At 35.0% G+C, this 19,029-nt stretch overlaps 1 protein-coding gene across 1 annotated transcript in view; it reads right to left on the bottom strand.

Annotated features, from left to right (window-relative positions):
* The window catches only part of Gucy1a2 (guanylate cyclase 1 soluble subunit alpha 2), a 320,403-nt gene that overhangs the window by 12,608 nt on the left and 288,766 nt on the right, over positions 1-19,029 (bottom strand). Inside the window, exon 7 of the mRNA XM_059267262.1 lies at positions 9,538-9,692. Within this exon, the coding sequence (XP_059123245.1) occupies positions 9,538-9,692 (155 nt within the window). The remainder of the gene's footprint in view (positions 1-9,537; positions 9,693-19,029) is intronic.

The raw sequence follows: 19,029 nt of genomic DNA, 5'->3' as shown, positions 1-19,029 counted from the left end.
CGCAAGACAAATCCCATGTAGACATTCTAACTTTCTAGTGCCTCACAGGACTTGTGTTCTCTGCAACACTGTATACTTTTATTACTATTATATTGTTTTTACAGTAAAAGATTATACTCCAGGAAAGAATAAGGATAAACCTAGGTTTTCATGCTGCTGTTATCATTAATTATTTACCTTGGTATCTTTTCCATAAGGAATACATTTGGAGTCATTACAATGACACTAAGCATGATTGAGAGAATAGGAGTTAAACAGACTCCCTTCGTAGGCAGACAGAGAGCAAGAGAGGCCATGGCTCAGTAATAAAGGTGGTGAATTTCCAAGATGGCAGGCTTTTTCCTCACCCTGCTGACTTGTGACAGAAGCTTGGCACCTTCAAACAAAGGTTTTCTAGGATTTTTTGCTCCCATCAGCAGGCCTCCTGCTGATGGACTGCCTCAACAAGCTCAAAGGCCTGCTCAGGACATGAATGAAACACAACAGTTCTGGACTGTTCAACCATCCTAGATTTCTTCAAACTGACCAACAAAAATTAGGGGAAGAAAACTCTATGAAGACTTTAAAATCCCCAGCCCTCAAGAAAAGCCTGGATTTTTCTGCTTTTCAAGTCCCCCTCTCTGCAAAGCAGAGAGTTTTTTCTCTGTGTATCTGCTGCACATGTGTGTGCTTCCTCATCCCCAATGAGCACCTTTCTTCACCTGCTGACTCTCTTGTGGGGCTTGAGGTTTCTCTGCTGCCATCTGTTTCCCTTGGAGATTGTCTCTGCCTTTTAATTTTTAACTAGCAAAGCAAACAAACTCAATCTAGTCCCATAGAGTGTATCACTAGTTCCACCACTTAGAGTGTAGTGGAAGAACGACAGGTTTAGAAATGAAAATTTCTAAAGGGAAGGAGTATCCTGTGTTTTTGTAAATGTTCTGAAGACCTCAAAATTCTCCTAATTTTTGTCTTTCTACTTGAGTAGAAGAGAAGAAACTGTGCTTTATATTTTTCTTTTGTGCTTCACAATTCAAGACCCTATGTAGTTTAGAGAAACGTCCAAAGACACTTTAGGTATTGAATCAGCTAGACAACCTGAAATCCCCTGAATGATTCCTTTTCTGGAAACAACTTTTCTGTCCACACAAAGGAAGTAAAAATCTAGCTCACCTTGAAATAAAGCATAAGAATAAAAATTTATTGATTTTTAAAATAGTTACTGGCATGCTTAATTGTCTGGAGGAAATGTTACAAAATTGTCAATTAGTGAGTTTTACCTCTCAGGTTAATGGGTAAGTTAAAATAAAAGAGTCTTCTTAGGTATCCACTGAAAACTAAAAAGCAAGGAGCTAAAGGTATCTGTGACCTCCACCTCATTCCTTCTGTACTCCCACACAGATGAGTTGTGAGGTGAGAAGGGTTGAATGCATAGCCCAGTCTGCATGCCTGGTGTGGAGAGCGCACTATGGGCTACACCTCCACATTAGTGAAAACACTAATGCCGCTCATCTTAGACTTTGAAATGTGGAATAACTAAGGGTTATTGCCTTCTTTGAATACTGCTGATTTTAACATTTAACAGTTTATGATCTTCATCTGCAGCAAATGCAAAGAGATTTAAAATGCAAAATAGTTATTTAAAAGTTTTACACACAAACAAAAATGAAAACTTTGACAAGATAGCTAATTAGCCTTTGTAAATGTCTTATGTTTTTTCACTTCTCTGATAATTTATCTTTAACCAAGTGTATCATAATCATACCAGGCTGTCTGTATAAAGGACAAGGGAATGGATGAAATTAAGAAAACACAAACTTTCAGTTTTTAAAACAAATCCCCACTCATTTTGTTATTTTTCAATTCTGGGTCAAAGTTGACTTAAATAAATAATCTTCCACATTCCCTAATCAACCCCAAAATAGCCTAGATTAAAAAACAAAAAATAAAACCAAGTCCAAAAAAAAAAAATCTACACAGAACCATGAAAACAAAGAAAGTAAAAAAAGCCTTGAAGGCATGGCACACTTAAAGAGTTAAATCTACTTCTTTCATTTACTCTTTTGAAAAATGTCTCTTGCAAATTCTTCTAACGTGTTTCTTAGATATAATAAATTGAGAGAAAGAGTCTATAGTAAAAAAGGCAAAAATCAGATATGAGAAGATGTGAACACAAGCTCTGAAAATCTCATCTCATGCTTTCTAGTGTCTTCTAGTCCCACACAGGTGAAAAAGTAGCAAATCAATTAAGTGTGCTCATTAAGTTACTCATTGCTCTCAATTATAAGAGAGGGAGAGAGAAAGAGTGTGTGATTGTGTGTGTGTGTGTGTGTGTGTGTGTGTGTGTGAGAGAGAGAGAGAGAGAGAGAGAGAGAGAGAGAGAGATTTCATGTTAATTTATTTCATAGCTTATTTGTAGTTTTAACATTAGTGAACCTTGAGAACTTACTAATTAAACTAAAAGGTGCTGCATAGAGCAATAGAGCTGCTCAAACATGTTGGCAGTTGTAATGAGTTTCCACATGCAGATGTGATGAGTTCTTGAAGTTTCTAAGAAAAATAACTTTGTCAAACATCATGAACACTGACTTCAGAGTGACTCCTCTTACAATGGGTGACAATGCACCAGTCTCTAAGTTTAACCAGAAACAATGAGTTAAAGCAAATGGACTTGTCAGTGCATAAAGCATTATATAATACATAACCATGACCCCTCATAGTCATCAAGAGAAAATGTACAATTTAAACTGGCTTCAATTTTTAGAAGCTAAAGAGTTCTCCAAAAATGCTATATATTTTATTAAACATTGAAATATACATTCATATAATATGAGTTGTAGCTAGACTACTTTTGGGAAGATATACTAAATATTACATAATACAAATAATTCAATATAGTGATATATAAAATTTTGTCACTTATTTTAAGAGATAGTTTGCAGAAATGAGAGAAAATTAGAAATATGAAAGGACACAGATGCTTGATTTCATGCTAAGACTCAAAGTAAGAAGTTTAAAAGAGAAAATTATTTCTAACATATTACTATGGATAAAGTCAATAGACACAGCTTTTCAGCCCCAATTCTAGTGTTGAACATGTAACACAGCCCTGTCAGTCAACCCGTTCACTTTTGTTTTATTCTCTCTGCCATGATGTCAGCTCATGACATCAGGTCTGGAACAAGGAGAAGCCCCTCCTTTAGTAGATTGTCACCCTATAGTAATCTCTACCTACTGCCTGTATGACGTTACTTGATGATTTTATATTTCCAAGTTCAAAAAACTTCTACATGTTTCTGGTACTACACAATGTTATCTAACATAAAACATTCAAAATCTCAAGTATATATTTAATTTAAAATTTTAGATTTATGGAGGAGTTGGCAAGATTGTATATTCTCCTATTCTTTTTACTGTTCCTCTTGCAAGTATAGATCAGTCATCAAAACTAATAAATTAATATTGTATATTATTAAGCAAATAGTAAACTAATAAGATTCAACTATCTTTTTACTGATTGCTATTTTTGTTTGTTTGTTTCAGTATTTTGTTTTTAAAAAAAAAGACCTATACATCATTGTGATGCAGAAAACAGATGAAATCTGTTATGTCTAAAAGAAATCAGGACAAATGGCTGTGGTGCCTATTAGCATACCAAAGCGGATGCTGGCCTCCAGGCTCACTCAATACTTGTTGTGCCGGGGGCGCGAGACCCCTGAAGATCACCAGAAACACGAACTCACCAAAACGCAAAAGCAAGGTTTATGAAGTAGTTCAAGCCATGGCAGGGCCCTCGTCAAGCCATCCAACACAGTAGAGGCTGGAGGAGGTGCCTGCCCTTCTGCACGCTCAGTTTTTAAAGGCAAAAACTATAAGGTTACATCATTTAAGGGTGCTAGTACGGGTACAATTCTGCTTGGTTCAAGTTTTAGGGGCTTTTCAAATTTATGTGTTATCTTACTTAGTTTTAACCAGTTGTTTGTCAAACTTTATAGATTACCCCTAGCATTGTGGCATTCTGTAGTTAATCAATTGTTACCAGATAGTCCTTCAAACATCCTGACTTTGTACTTTGACCATCTCCAGCATTGGGGCATTCTATGGTTAATCAGTTGCTACCAGATGGCTCTTCAAATATCCTGACTTTGCCCTGGGACCTTATGTCAGCAGCTCTGAGAATTTTTAAACTCAGGCTGGTTTCAAGCTGGGGTGAGGGGCTTGCTTGAAATGGGGGGGTGCTTTGGTTCTTCGTACTTGTGGCTCTTCTCAGCTCTTCACACCCTGCTCCCTACCCTAAACTTCTACAGCTCTTTGTCTTCCCTTCTCCAGCTTTTCATTCCTATATAACCTGCCATTTCATTCATGTGCTTTCTTGGCTCTCTCCTGGTCCCTTGTCTTGACCTCCTCTCACCTCTCTCTCTTGCCTTTCTCTCTCTTGGTCCTTCTCTCTTAGTCCCACCCCAACACACTCTTTTCTCTCATGGCCCAGTTCAGTCTGCTAGTCTTGTTTAGTCTACCACTTTCTCTCCCTGCTCTGGACTCTTCCAGATGCACCTGGCTGTATTCTCCCTCATATCTACAATAAAAACTTTCCTTTCAATCATACCTTGCAGTGGTCATGTCCTTACTTTATACAAAATCATCTGGTTTTGTGAGTTATTCAAGTTTACAAATGATTAAGACAGTAATGTCAGCTTTATATTCTTTTATTTTGCCATTATTTTATTTAATCTATCAGTACTTGGTTTTTAATATTTTCTGAATCCTTAGGCTTTTTGAAAATGATGATGAGGTTATATAGGTTATAAAAGGTCCAGGAAAACGAACTTGTGCATATACACAGAAAATGCTTCAGGAAGCTCCAAACTATATCAGAGAAGACTCACTGGGAAACTCCCAGGTAATTCCTCAACCCTAATCATGTTTCCTTACATGTGTTCTCATTTATATTGCTAAGGCATATGGGAGCCAAGAAATTGACTCAGTAGGCAGAGTTTGTCACACAAGTATGAGGGACTAAGTTTGGATCCCAGCATGTGAGAAGAAGAAAGAAAGAACTATGCTTATATTTTATCTGTGTACCCCAATAAAGTTTATCTGAGAATCAGAGGAAAAAGTCAGCCACTATAGTAAACAGAGAGGTCAGACAAAGGTAGCACACACCTTTAATCCTATCACTTGGAAGGCAGAGATCCGTCTGGATCTCTGTGAGTTCAAGGCCATAATGGGAACAGAGTCAGGCATGGTGGTACATACCTTTGATTCTAGCACTAACCATAAAGGTCTGGAGGTCTGTACAGACAGACAGGAAATGACAGAGCTGGGCAGGAAGAGGAAGTGATGTAACTGGGCAGAGACAGGAAATGAGATGGTAGAACAGAAAGGCATATAAGCGTGGGTTTTAAAATTTTTAAAAAGACATATATGCAAGAATGTTTTAAAATTAAGGAAAATTTAATATTAAAGTAATTAAAGAGTTTCTATATTTTTTAGTTTCCATAGAGGAAACAATTAACTCTGTTTTGTACAGCCATTTTTTTTGTTTGTTTCTTGAAGTGCTAAACAGTCTTATTAATAAAAAAACATGAAGCCAGATATTGGGGTGAAAACCGAGAGATCAGAAAAGCAGAAAGAAGCTAGCCACATTCTCATCACTTGGAGATTCTCAGCCAAAGAGACCTACTCTGCTCAAGATAATCAGTTAATTATTTATGGTAATTGAAGGTTTAATGAAGCCATCATTGATTTAAGCAACTATTTGGGTTTCCCAGATGTCAAGACAAATGTTTGTAATTTGTGCACTGTCTTTAAATGATGAGGAACAAAGCTGAGTGTAAATATCACTATTTGATAAAAATGAGATCATCAAACAAGGACAAATTTAAGACTCAACAATTCTTTTGTCAGCACATAAAACTAGCAATGAAATGCTGTAGGTACAGAGGAAATGATCCTGAGCATACATGCAACACAAGGACTTACTAATGTCAAAGAAAATGAGAATGCAAATCCAAGTTCTACTTCTGGCTTCCAACAGTTTATCCCTTTCTATAATGATTTCAAGATTAAAAATCTGATACTTCTTAGTAGAGGAAACTTTAGCAAATGCAAATAGCATATCATATGAAAAATAAAGCAGTTTAATTTTTTATTTGTTTATTTTATTTTATTTTTCTTCTTTCAAGACAGGGTTTCTTTGTGTAGCCCTGGCTGCCCTGGAGCTCACTCTGTAGACCAGGCTACCTTCAGATTCTGTAGTGCTGGGATTAAAGTTATAGGCCACCATCCCCTGGCTGAAGTTTAACTTTTTGAATGGTTAGGGAAATAATACCATTAGGAGCACAAGTTCTAAAATAAAATTTTATTGCTTGAGTATGTATCTGTAGAAAACTAATTTATAAAAATTGGATTTTGAAACACACCAAACTTATATGAATGCTTGTCACAATGAAAGGGAGGGATGTTTTCAAATTAAATCAGTACATTTTATTCATTTTTATTTGAAAAATAATTGAAATACAGATGATAAAACCATTGCTGGAATCATGGATATAGATTTCTTTTAGTTTTTGTACTTCAGAATTGTTATATTATTGTAAAAAGTGTTTATTTTCAATCAATTATTTGAATATTTCAAATAAAATATATTTGGGTGAACTATTAAATTATTACAATTTATTCTCATATCAAGTTAATCTCACGCTCTTAGTTTGAGTCATAAAACTTTACTGAAAATTAATCACATAAAACTTCTTAAGATTTCAAGATAATCAGGAAATATAGGACATTCTATTTGATGGAAAGTAGAAATGTCATTTCTCATGGGATTGATATTCAGTTTTACTTGATAGATTCCTGTTTTCCTTTAAAAAAGAGCAGTTTTCTTCTTTGTAGAGAAAGTTATTGCAAGGCCAGTCCTGGCATTTTGCTTTGGGGTACTCAGGAGAGGCAGAGTGTGTGTCTGTGGGTTTTTAAGTCATCTGTGCAATGTTAAAAGCTGAATTATAAAGAAAGTACTACAGTAAAGTACCACTTATGTATATTAAACATTGTAAAATAAAATTTTATTGTTTGAAGAATATGTATCTGTAGAAAGTTAATACATAAAATTGGATTTTGAAATACACTGCAGATTGCAGAACTGCCGACATCAGAGTAGAAAAAAACAGGAGTAAGTGCTAAGGCATGAACAAGAAGCAGCGAGGTACAGACAAAGTGTCTGTTCAGAGCGGTGTGTATGACACGGGGTGAGGACACCTGTGTTTCCACCACGTTCATCTCCCTACCACCAATGCAATCCCAAATGTTACTCCTGCTTTACAACCTCCGTGGTGATATTCTAAGAACATGAGGTTGATTACATCTCTCCTCTGCCTATAACTTCCTAATTGTTTTGTTGCTCTTACGATGAACCAGAAAGCCTTTAACAGGCTTACCTGCCCTTGCTGGTATGAGCAGTTTATTCTTCCATCCTCATTTTAACCCATTCCTCCTGTTGAACTCAATCTCCAGTTCAGGGTCTCCTTGATTTCTACACTACTCTGTTGCAGTTGATTATTTATTTATTCTGCATTATCTACCATCTAGTCTATGATCTCTTGTGCTCCTCATCATTAGAAACTCATCATCCACTACAATGGTTAGAATAATAGTATGTCATCAGCAAATATTTGTTATAAGAAGGAAAAAAAGGTAGGAAACAGAGAAAGAGGGATGTTTATCCTAAAGACACATGAAACATTAAAATATTTTATATGGTATTTCTAGGAATTACATGATTTAAAGACAAAGAACATATCTTTTAGGAAAAACCAACAAAGCAGTTCAGTGTGTCAATCTTTGAACCTAGCTGATTTTGAGAGGCAGGGATAAGGGGACAACAATAGAACCAAATCCTCCAATGGTTAGAGTCACTGAAATCACTCAGTTCTTTATACTTTCTCATCATTAAGGATTGTGACAAAAGGAATGTGAAAAGAATTATGAAAACTTAGAATCAGCACCAAAGCACCCAGATTTTGCGGTCTGTAGAGCTTCTATCACCTGGACACAAGCCAGTTATGGTTATGGTGCAAAAGCTCCCATTGGACAATCCACTTTTATTGCGCCACTATTATTTGTAAATGAAGTTTCCTAGAAAATATAGATATACATGGTAAATTTATGAGTATGAATATCAGCAAATTTCCTTTATCTGGATTTTTAATGGTAAAATTATGATTTCTTCTAAATAGATTTCTATCATCAAATTTGCTATGTCAAGTAATGTCAAATGCCCAGGATTATGATAGAAAAAATTGGAGAAATTTAAATGAAAATTAATTTTACAAATATCCCAAATCAGCAAATACTTGTTAAGTAAATGAAGACAGGTAGGAGGCTGGTCAGGAGAGGTCAATCAGATATGCTAAATCTGAACTCCTTTGATGAGTAAGAAGTGTATCTTTAAAGCAATTATACGAAACTCTCCATCTTAACTGAGCATATGTCTCCAATCCCAACTCTCTTTTGACTTATATTTATAATGTCAATTCCCTCTCTCATTTATTTCTAGGAATCTAGAAGTGTGTGTCATTTGTCTAAAAGACTTTAAATATCCTCTATTAAGATATGGTATGAAAAGACTCAATATTTCTATTTCTATCTTATTTACTGTTACAACCAATTTTCTTTTTTTTATTTTCTGAGGGTTTTTTTTATAATCACATCAACTGAAAATTTCAGTGGTCACTCTTTTCTACTTAAGAGTTTTTCACAGGATTTCTAAGTCATCAGAAATATAGTATAATTAAGAATCTTGTGTGATAATGCTTAGCATAAAGCCAAAGTCTCAGGCAAGGTGGGAGATTTTCAAACTGGTCTTTATTACTGATTCCGAAACAGTCCATCCTATCAAACATTTATCAGTCCATTCAATTAATGGTGGTGGAGTGTTTAGTATGTGTTAAACATTTTTAATCAAAATTCTGGGTAGATAATGATGAGCCAAACCCAAAATGGCCTCTGCCTACATGAAATTTAATATCTACTATGGAAGGTGACATCTAGCAAGAATAAAATAAGGATGGGTTAAGGAGAAAAAATTGTGTAGCACTGTCCAAAACAGACCTAAAGATAAATAGAGTTCAGGTTTTATTATGTGTATTTAATTTCATGTTTCCTATATTTCTAATTCAACGATTAAAACAAATGAACTATGTGTTTTTCCCCTTTTTTTTGCAAACAATAAGAAGCGTTTTGAAAACATTAGGATTTACAGTGTAATGTAGACTGAAGACTCTTAACATTTGCTCTTCTATGTTTTAAGCAGTTAGATCACAGCAGGACCAAGACTGTGGAAAATGACAAACCTACTTATCTCTCAGTCAACTCATATTTCCTACCCACTTTATCAGGGTGTAAAAAAAAGTTTGTTATAATTACTATATTTCAAACTGGACGGAAATACTCATAATTTCATGAAAAGTGACAGAACCAAGAAAAGAGAAAGGGACAGATGACAGAGTATCATATCAAGTCAATGCAAATGATAAGAGAGAGAAATTAGAGAATACTTACTGGTAAGTAGTTGGGCTGACGTTGATACGCCGAGGATGACTTCCTGATTCAAATTTGCTTGCCAGAGTGACATTATTTCCAAAAAGACAATATCGTGGCATTCTCACGCCAACCACACCAGCTAGCACAGAGCCTGAGTGAATGCCTATCCGCATCTGCAAAAAAGAAAAAGAAATGTAGAATAAACAATTGTTTCTATTTGACATGCCATTGTCTTTTTAAAGTTTTTTTAATTTTAATTTATGTTCATGGTTGTTTTGCCTACATATATGTATGTGGACCACATGCATGTCTTAAAGCTCTCGGAGGCCAGAAGAGAGTGTGAGATCCTCTGGAGCTGCAGTTAAAGATAGTTGTGAATCACCATATGGGTGACGGGTATAGAACCTGTTCTCTGCAGGAACAGCAGACTTAAGTGCTGAGTCATCTCTCCAGTCCTGGCATGAAACTGTTTTAAATAGACATGTTGCCAAATATTAAACAATTAGACCAGAATAATCTGAGACTAGGTCATCATTCTGAGCCTAATATGTGGTTTGTTACAGTGTTCAATGAACATGAATACTGTAGAATAAATAAAAGAATAGATTAATTATAAGAACAAGATATGCAGCCTTTTAAAAAATATTTATTTTTAACTATGTGTACGTGTGTGTGTGTGTGTGTGTGTGTGTGTGTGTGTGTGTGTGTGTGTGTAGATGAGCACATTCACATGAATGCAGAGAGTATGCTGAATTCCTGGAGCTGGATTTAGAGGCAGTTTGAGTACAGGGAACTTTGGTCCTTGGAAAGAGCAGTATTCTCTTAACTCCTGAGTCATCTGTCTAGGTCAGGATTTACAGTTAACTTGCTGCATAAATATGTTTGTTTTATGTTTAATCCTGTTCCATTTTCATATACTATCTAATAAGTTAAAAAATATTATTCTTTGTATCCTCCATCAAATTATTTCCACATGAAGACCTATTGTTCCACCTCACGGAATTAATTGCACTTGTGAATGAAATGTTTATATCTGTTTTAATTATTGAATTTTACCTTGATGTAGGTAAAATGTACCTATTTTCTTACTGCTGAATGCTCAGTAATATACAGAATAATACCTAAAGCAATGGAAACTCTCTACAAGTAAGTCATGAATGTGGAATAAATTGCCGACTCTCCAATACATTAATATGGCATTACAAAAAATTCTACTAACCCTTGATTGAGGCAAAGATTTTATTACAATGATGAATAAATTAGCCACTGTACCTGATAAAGATTAATGTGGTTCAAGACTTGAAGAAACCTTCAATATAGAATTGTTACACAGTGAAACATGAAGGAAGCAATAAAGTTCTATCAGTATGGTATAGAACCAAAAAACTGAAGCTAGGAGACAAAATAGAAGGTAAGAAGAGAGGCAGAGAGAGGGAGGGAGGGAGAGAGAGAGAGAGAGAGAGAGAGAGAGAGAGAGAGAGAGAGAGAGAGAGAGAGAGAGAGAAAGAGAGAGAGAGAGAATGTCATTATGGAACTGAGATTTCTGAACTTATTAACTCATGATAAGACCGACAGACTGAAACAAATATGCCCTAGTTGTAGTTCCCAATAATAACCATCCGCATTGAAAAACAAAAATCAAACCACCAAACAAACAAACAAAAAAACTGATTTAACTTTATTTGGAAATTCAATATGGTACGAAGTGTCAAGATACTTTATTGAAAAATGAAAATATCAGAGTATTTGTCCCACCAGCTATGAAGTTGCGTATAAGCACACCTAATTGGTGGATGGGTGTCATTCAAGAATGAAATAGATAAATGGAACAAACCTTTCAAAAAGGGTTCCACGCATGTATATGTGCCAGAAGCATGAATACTATAGGCTAGCATTTGAAATTATTGAAAAAATAAAAGACTGTCTTTCTGGTAGAATGACTTGTATTAATTTTGTCTCAAGGTAGGAGAGACATAACTTCTGAAAATAGTACTCCAACTTCCAAACACATCATGGCATCCTCCTCAAATCAATAAATGAAGATGTAATAAAAATCGCCTTTTATTTGTCTGTCTATATCATTTTCCAAGTGAGTGGTGTAGATTGTGAAGGTAGCTCTTCTTTAACTAAGGACCAGGCCATTACTTTGTGCTTCTCCTCCATGTTTTGGCACAATTAGGAGCATCCTCAATATTCAACTCATAGGATGTAGGAAGATAATACAAAAGTTGAAAGCACTTTGCAGCTTTATGAAGAATCTCTATGCAGTTACCATTTAAGTTAATTGCTCTGAACATAACATATATGTTTTCTTCTGGCTACTTTTATGTACTTTTCCTTTAATAACTTTAAATAATTATAAATTATATATTAAAATTATTTTAAATTATAAAAATAAGTCACAATTAGTTGTGATTTCCTTTTGTGTTCCTTTTTTTTTAATGCTTTGGGCTTACTGTGCCCTTCAATCCACCAGTATGTAATTTTCATGAAATTTAGAAATTTTTTATAATTAAGATTTTCTTTCCATTTTTCCCTTTTTGAGGCTCTGCTTACATGTGTGTTTAGATGCTTGCAGTTTTTACAAAGATCCCTGATGATCTGTTCATTTAAGAGGACATTCTCTTTGTTTATTTTTGGATTTCTACAGCTGTCTTCAAATTGGCTTATCTTTCCTTTTGCAAATCTTTTTAAATCTAATGTGCTCTCAATGCCAGATACTGTATTTTTTTCTCCTTAAAAGTTAAGTTTGGGATATTTTCTTTTATCTTCCAGATGCCAACTTAAATTTTAAGCATATGTACTATGCTTTAAACTATTTTGAATGCTCTATTCTGCCAGCATTTGCTTCAGTTCTATATCCATCACTTTTTATGGATTGATTGTTGTCATGATGAGTCATCATTCAGCTTTCTCCATGCTTAGATACATTTTATTAGGTGCTAGACATCATGAAGTGACCTTGTAGAGTGCTGGATTCTCACAAATATTTTTGAGCTTTGTTCTGGAATGCAATTAAATGACTTAGACACTGTTTCTTTGTATTCTTGCTTTAAGATTTATAGGAAAGCCTGGCACAGTGCTTCATGAGGCCTAGTTATTCTTTCATAGATAAGGCAATAACATTCTAAGTGGTATCACCTATACAGGGAATTTACGGCCTTTTGAAGGCTGCCTGGCACGGGCAGTGGATGAAGTCCTGAGTGAATGTGCTTTGTTGACATGAACGCAGCTATTTCAAGGACCTCAGTGCTTCAGACCCTTTGGAATGGCAATACCTTCAGAGGTCAGGCTCAGGGAAATGTCAGATCTTCCCATTGTCCCCATAATAATGTTCACAGAGTGTGCAGAAAGCATCTACCTCATGTGTATGTGTGTTTGTTGTGTTTGTGAGTAAAATAAGAATACTAAGATAATACTAAAATAATACTACTAAGATAAAATAATAGTACTAAGATAATACTAAAATAATAATACTAAGATAATACTAAAATAATAATACTAAGATAATACTAAAATAATAATAATAAATTTGAGAGGAAGTAGGAAAACATGAGGGGAGCTGGAGGGGAAAAGAAGAAAGGGTGGAAATAATATAAAAATAGTATTCATGTATGAAATTCTTAAAATATTAAATTAAAAAACAGATACTTTTTTCCATTTTTTGGTTGTTCTCTCTTCTCTCCCTTCATGGTGAAAGTTGTTTCTTCACATGGACTAGTTAATGCTTTGCAGAATATTTGTGGAAGACACTGGGGAGATAGATCTCTGGTATTTTCTGTGCAATCCTTGATTCCAGTATTCTGAATGTCACCTTTAGCCTGACTGATCTCCCCAGATGCTCAGTTACATATTTTTAATACTAGGAATATATTCCTCACTCATCCCTCTCTGGACCTACAGTTAGGAAGCTAGACAAGCCCAATATCAATCTTATTTGTTCTCTAGTTCTCAAGCCTCACCACTTTCCAGTGCTAAGGATCCAGTGTTACAAAAACACATCTCTACTTCATGTCTTGGGTGTTCATTTCATAAAATAGTAAGATATAAAGAGTGGTAATTCTGCCTCGGTGCTCCACATTGGCTGGATTCAAATGTGAGCTAATTTTTAAGAAAACAAACTATCTGAAAAATAGGCACCTACTTCTGATGACAGGTGTTCAATGTTTTTAAAGGGGGAAATGTGAGTTGCAAATGTCCCTACAGACAAGATAAATGTAGAGCATTTTTTCTAAACTTAGCAATATATTCAGTCTTCTCCTCTTCCTCCTCTTCTTCCTTTTCTCCCTCCTACTTCCTTTCTCCCCTGCTCTTCTTCCTCATCCTTTTCTTCTTCTTCTTCTTCTTCTTCTTCTTCTTCTTCTTCTTCTTCTTCTTCTTCTTCTTCTTCTTCTTCTTCTTCTGCCTCTCTCTCTCTCTCTCTCTCTCTCTCTCTCTCTCTCTCTTTCTGTCTCTGTCTCTCTTTTGCTTACTTTCTAAAAGGCTGTTTTTATTGGTACATTGTGTACTCCACACTTCAAGTGACACCCAGTCCTTACAACTGACATAAGTTTGGACCAATGATTACAGTGTGATTGTTTTAAGTGGAGAAAGGAAGGAGTGAATCTAATATTAGTAAATTTCATAGCTTCATTATTCTGTAGCATGTGTGGAACAAAAATACTTCACCTGACACAACTTCAGTGAAGACCTTGGTTTCCTTCTAAAAGACCCGCTGCTGTTTAAAAAGGTTTTCAGAAGAAGAATTATTATAATCCAAGAAAGACGATGGTAAAACAAGGGGCATTCTTGGAGTTTGGGAAGAGAAAAAATTGCGTTTTAAAAATAAATTTCTTAGAAGACTAAATTAGCAATAAAATGTACCCCCTCTGACACACACACAACTGCATAGACCTGTCTTTGCTCTATAACAGAAAAGGATTAGTTGAATTATCTAATCTGGGAAGTATTGGGGAGTTCTAAGAAGACAGGACTGGGAACTTAGAAGCTGAGTCATCATAGTCTACTTTCCTTTGCTTGTCTTGTAAGGACTTGCAGAGGTTTCCTTGGAATTGTGTCCTATATTTATGGAAGACACTGATTACCCCATTCAAAATATGCCAAGAACATCTACCAGGGAAATAAAGTGAAGAGATGCTTTTGACATTGATGCAGAGTCAGATCTATTCTGGCAGATTTTAATTATACATGAATGGGCTAAGCAAGCAATAACATTCACATCCAGTCTGTCAACATATCCTAGGATTGTGTGTTTGTGTGTGAAAAAAGATTATTCTGTATTAGGCCAATAACTCTCAACTGGGGTCATTAGTGTCACTCCCTGGACATTTGGCAATATCTGAAGACATTTTTAGTTTTTATGCCTGGGATGAGGAGCTGCTACCAGCAATAGTAATAGACCTTCAAAGGTAAACCTCCTTCTCCTTTGAAGAGTCATCTAGAACACCAAAGTTGAGAAAACCTACTCTAAACACTCCTGCAAATAATCACAAAAACAGCAGAAACAAACCTGGGGATGGTTTAACCAGACCGAAGCTTTGATGAAACATGGTAGACTTCAATTTTATGAGGAAGTTCATAAAAACAATGTCTGTTCTCAAGGTTTATTTAAAAATATATTAACTTCAGGATTTATAGCTGATGTCAAAATCGCAACTACCTAGAACTCTATGTCAAGCTCTCAATGGATTCAATTATTCACACAATATTATTATTTATCAACTGGGGCTCATAAACAACTACATTTTGGGAAAACATTCTTCCTCCTACTTTTTACAAATAGAAGGCTTAACTAGCCAGGCCTATCTTGAATTTAGTGAGGAAAGAATGTTAAGTTTGAAAGGTCACCATAAGTTTATTAGTCTAGTCGCTTTGTTTGAAATTAATTAAAGTCCAGAACAGCATAAAGAAAAGGGCAAATTAGTGTTGAGGATAGCTCTAGACCCTAGGTCCTCTGGTTCTGGGTTCAGAACACTCTAAAGAGTATGAAAATTGAAATGAGATGCCTCGGTGAGATTTCCCAGGAAATCTCAGTAAACCTACAACACTCTTCAGATTAAATTAAACAACAACAAAATCTCAGATTTAGTCTCATTTGCCAAACCTTACCACTTTCCAGTGAAAATTCAGAAAAAAAGAAACAAAACTAGTCAAATACCACATCACAAGCTGTCCACTGCCCCTCTCTCTGACTGTTCATGTTTTTCCTCACTCATGTCTTTACCACATCCCCACAGAAGATGCCCAAAGCAATCATACTATTGTGAAATTTTATGCCTGTTAACTGTTTTATAAGAAATACTGATAGTCTAGCCTCAATCACAAACTCTCTGCTGAGTACTCAGGCTGTGAAAAGAACAAAATGAAGAGTTTTTTTGTTGTTCTGGAGTTTTAAATGAATGGGAAAGATATCATAATAAACAAACACAGGTGTGCCCTCTGCACTCAGGATGGGAAAATCCCAAACTGGAAGTTAGCCTGGGCTGTATATTAAAACCCTGTCTCGAAAAGGTCAAATATTGCTAATTGAAATTAAGAAAAATGCTAAAAGATAAAGGGTTAAAGAGAAAAAGACACAAGAAAGAAGAATTTTTATTAACTCAGTCTGGGGAAGACAGAAGCCCCTTTGTGAAAAGTTCCTTAGAACTCACCTAGGTGGGCTGAGAAAAAGGCTCAACCATACTCAGGAGGGAGAGAGGAAACCATTCAGGAAGAGTAAAAGTAATGTAAAGAAAGAGTTTGGCACACTAAATAGTATATAGTAGGCCCTGGATTAAATCCTTACACCACTACCAAATGAAACAAATAAAATTATATTTTAAGATATTAAAAATGACTGTTTCAATTGAAAGGGGATTTAAGCCACTGTTCTCATTATTGAGCAAGAGAGAAGTTTCTTCATCAACTGAAACTTTACTCATGTTAGTTTTATTATAAAATATTCCTCTTGCCAATAAAATGAGGTGAATGAAATTCCTTTTCATACTTTCATCTTATTCCCCAATTAACAATATTTTCCCAATAAGAAATAGTCACCTAATATTTTAAGTTCAGGTTTCAAAGTCTCCAGATCTGTCAGCAGAATATAAACTCACATGTGTTCTGTCAGCTCTATGGCTTCTGCCTGCTTCCCACACATGCAAGTGAGAAGGAAAAGAACCTCTGTGACTATGTGGTAGTTTTCCTACTAGGAGGTGGTCTAGCCTTCTGTCTTGATGGTGTCACATGCCACACTCAATCAATATGCTTAAACAAATAGCACTGTGGGCAAAATATCTATCTATATTTACTCTGAGCACCACACAGGACAACTCATGGACAGCTCCACTTTACAGAAAATATATTACCAAATAATTATTCTCATTTCTTCTGTTAACATAAAATTTAAGATGTAGTGTTTACAGTTGGCCAATAATAAGACAAGAAAGAAAGTAGGTTCAGTCTGATTTTAGTATGGTGATGGGCCAGGACTTCTAGAGTCTGACATCAACTCATATATTTTTTGCTACATTTAAGCACAGCACAATTTTGGAAAAAAGTTTTCAGATAACAATTAACTCAGTCAAATGAATACAACAAAGCTTAAGACATGTTTACATTGAAGATCTCTACAAAGTACATATGGCTTCATCCTTAAGATGGCTTCTTGTTGACTTAGAAACAATGCTCAGGATAAGGGTCTAGGGAGAATGACTGAGGTAAATATTAATGGCTGGCCCTATGATAACATAGAAGTCACTGAGGCTGTTATAAACTACAGAAGACATCTCTTACAAGGATGAATTTTATGGCTTAGAAGCAATTTTCAAAGTTTTAGGCAGTGAAGGTCTGGGATAAACACACATAATATTCTGAGTGATATGGGAAGAGCCTGGCACAGCATGAAACAAAGGATTACCAGACTGTAAACTACATTTCCCCCCAGCATTCCAGGAGAACAGACAAATATCTTCTCCCTTTGGAGAGATCAGCTGTGAATTTCACTTTTCCTGGCTTCTCCAGTGCTTATCTGTGTACACAAGCACATTTTCCCCTCTACAGTTTTATAAAGTCATATGGGGTGAAATTTTAAACAAACGCTTGAAGCTGAGAAAGAGAATGGCTTTGTGATCTTGTTTGAAGTGTTTGATGGAGAAAAACAGAATCCTTCAAAACACTGATTAGGAAGCCTGCTTGTTAATGTTATAGCTGATGACACTGGATAAATATCAGAGATTGCTATAGGGTGGAACAATGTGGCTGAACTTCATGGCTGCTTCTTACAGGGCACTCTATGATACATATACTTTTATTTAAGTATACTTGGTAGGTAGAAAACTATTTAAATACCATCCAACCTTCAGGTGATATTATTTTGTCCTAAAAGCAGAGTTCTGAACCTTATCTTTGTGTAGAAGACTCAATATTCTTTAAAAGTAAGAAATTGATTTAAAGCAACTGTAATAGTAAAAGTAAATATGTTTACATTTTGAAACAACTAGCATTTAATTTAGCTATTGACAAAATTAGCATTTTGTGCAAGGAATATGGGTTATTAATGTATCATTTAATAACATAGTAACATTTTTTTAATTGCACCAGAAATATGGATAGTTAAGATATCCTATAACAACATTACATTAAATTTAAACATATATTAAATGATTAGTATAACACAAATTAATTTGTAGTAAAGACATTCAAGGAATTTCAAAAATTCAATGCCATTTTTTCTATCAATATTTGATTTTCATTCTAATATTTAGAATTTCTTCTGACATCCAGTATTTGGCTACTTATCCAATAGCACTAAGGAAACATTACTAATTTCATAAAGAACATTAATCAAATCTTTCTGTAATTTTTTTATTTATTCTGTTAAGTGAATCTCTTTTGTACAATTGCCCAGATTAAAACCCATCTCTTATTGATATCATAAAGGTATTCCTTGCTAATGGTGCCATCTTTAACAGGTAGAGTCTGTTAACTGCTCAAAATCCAAATGTCATAAGAGGTTTCTATTTTAAGGCAATCACTGAAAAATATTGCAACAACTTATGCACTCACTGTTACCTGAGAGAAATCATTTTTCTACAAAAATGTAGAGATTAACAAGAGGGTATTAAAAGCAAAATCTTTAGTAAGAGAAATTTTTACAGCAACATGGATCAAAAAGTAATTTTAAAAATTATGAGCATGTAGAAATGAAATTCTTTGAAAAGGAATAAAGGGATTTATGGAAAATTAATAGTATCAAGTAGTGTTTAATTTATTCATCTAAATTATCTAGCATATGTATGCATATATGTATGTATGCATGTATGTATGTATGTATGTATGTATGTATCTTCATGGAAAGAGATAAGATCAGGCAAAGAGAAGAAAACCATCTTCCTTCCTTCCTTTCTTGATGAATATATAAACTACTGACTGTGTGACATGTTTGTCAATTGCCATCTATTCCCTTCTATTGCCATGTCTTTTGAAGGACATTTGAGGATATTTCAATCCCACTACAAGGCTTTACCTGCT

Source organism: Peromyscus eremicus, chromosome 7 (assembly GCF_949786415.1).
Source record: "Peromyscus eremicus chromosome 7, PerEre_H2_v1, whole genome shotgun sequence".
Classification (NCBI taxonomy): Eukaryota; Metazoa; Chordata; class Mammalia; order Rodentia; family Cricetidae; genus Peromyscus; species Peromyscus eremicus.
Note: the sequence above shows the minus strand (reverse complement) of the source record. Positions and strands in the feature narration are given on the sequence as shown.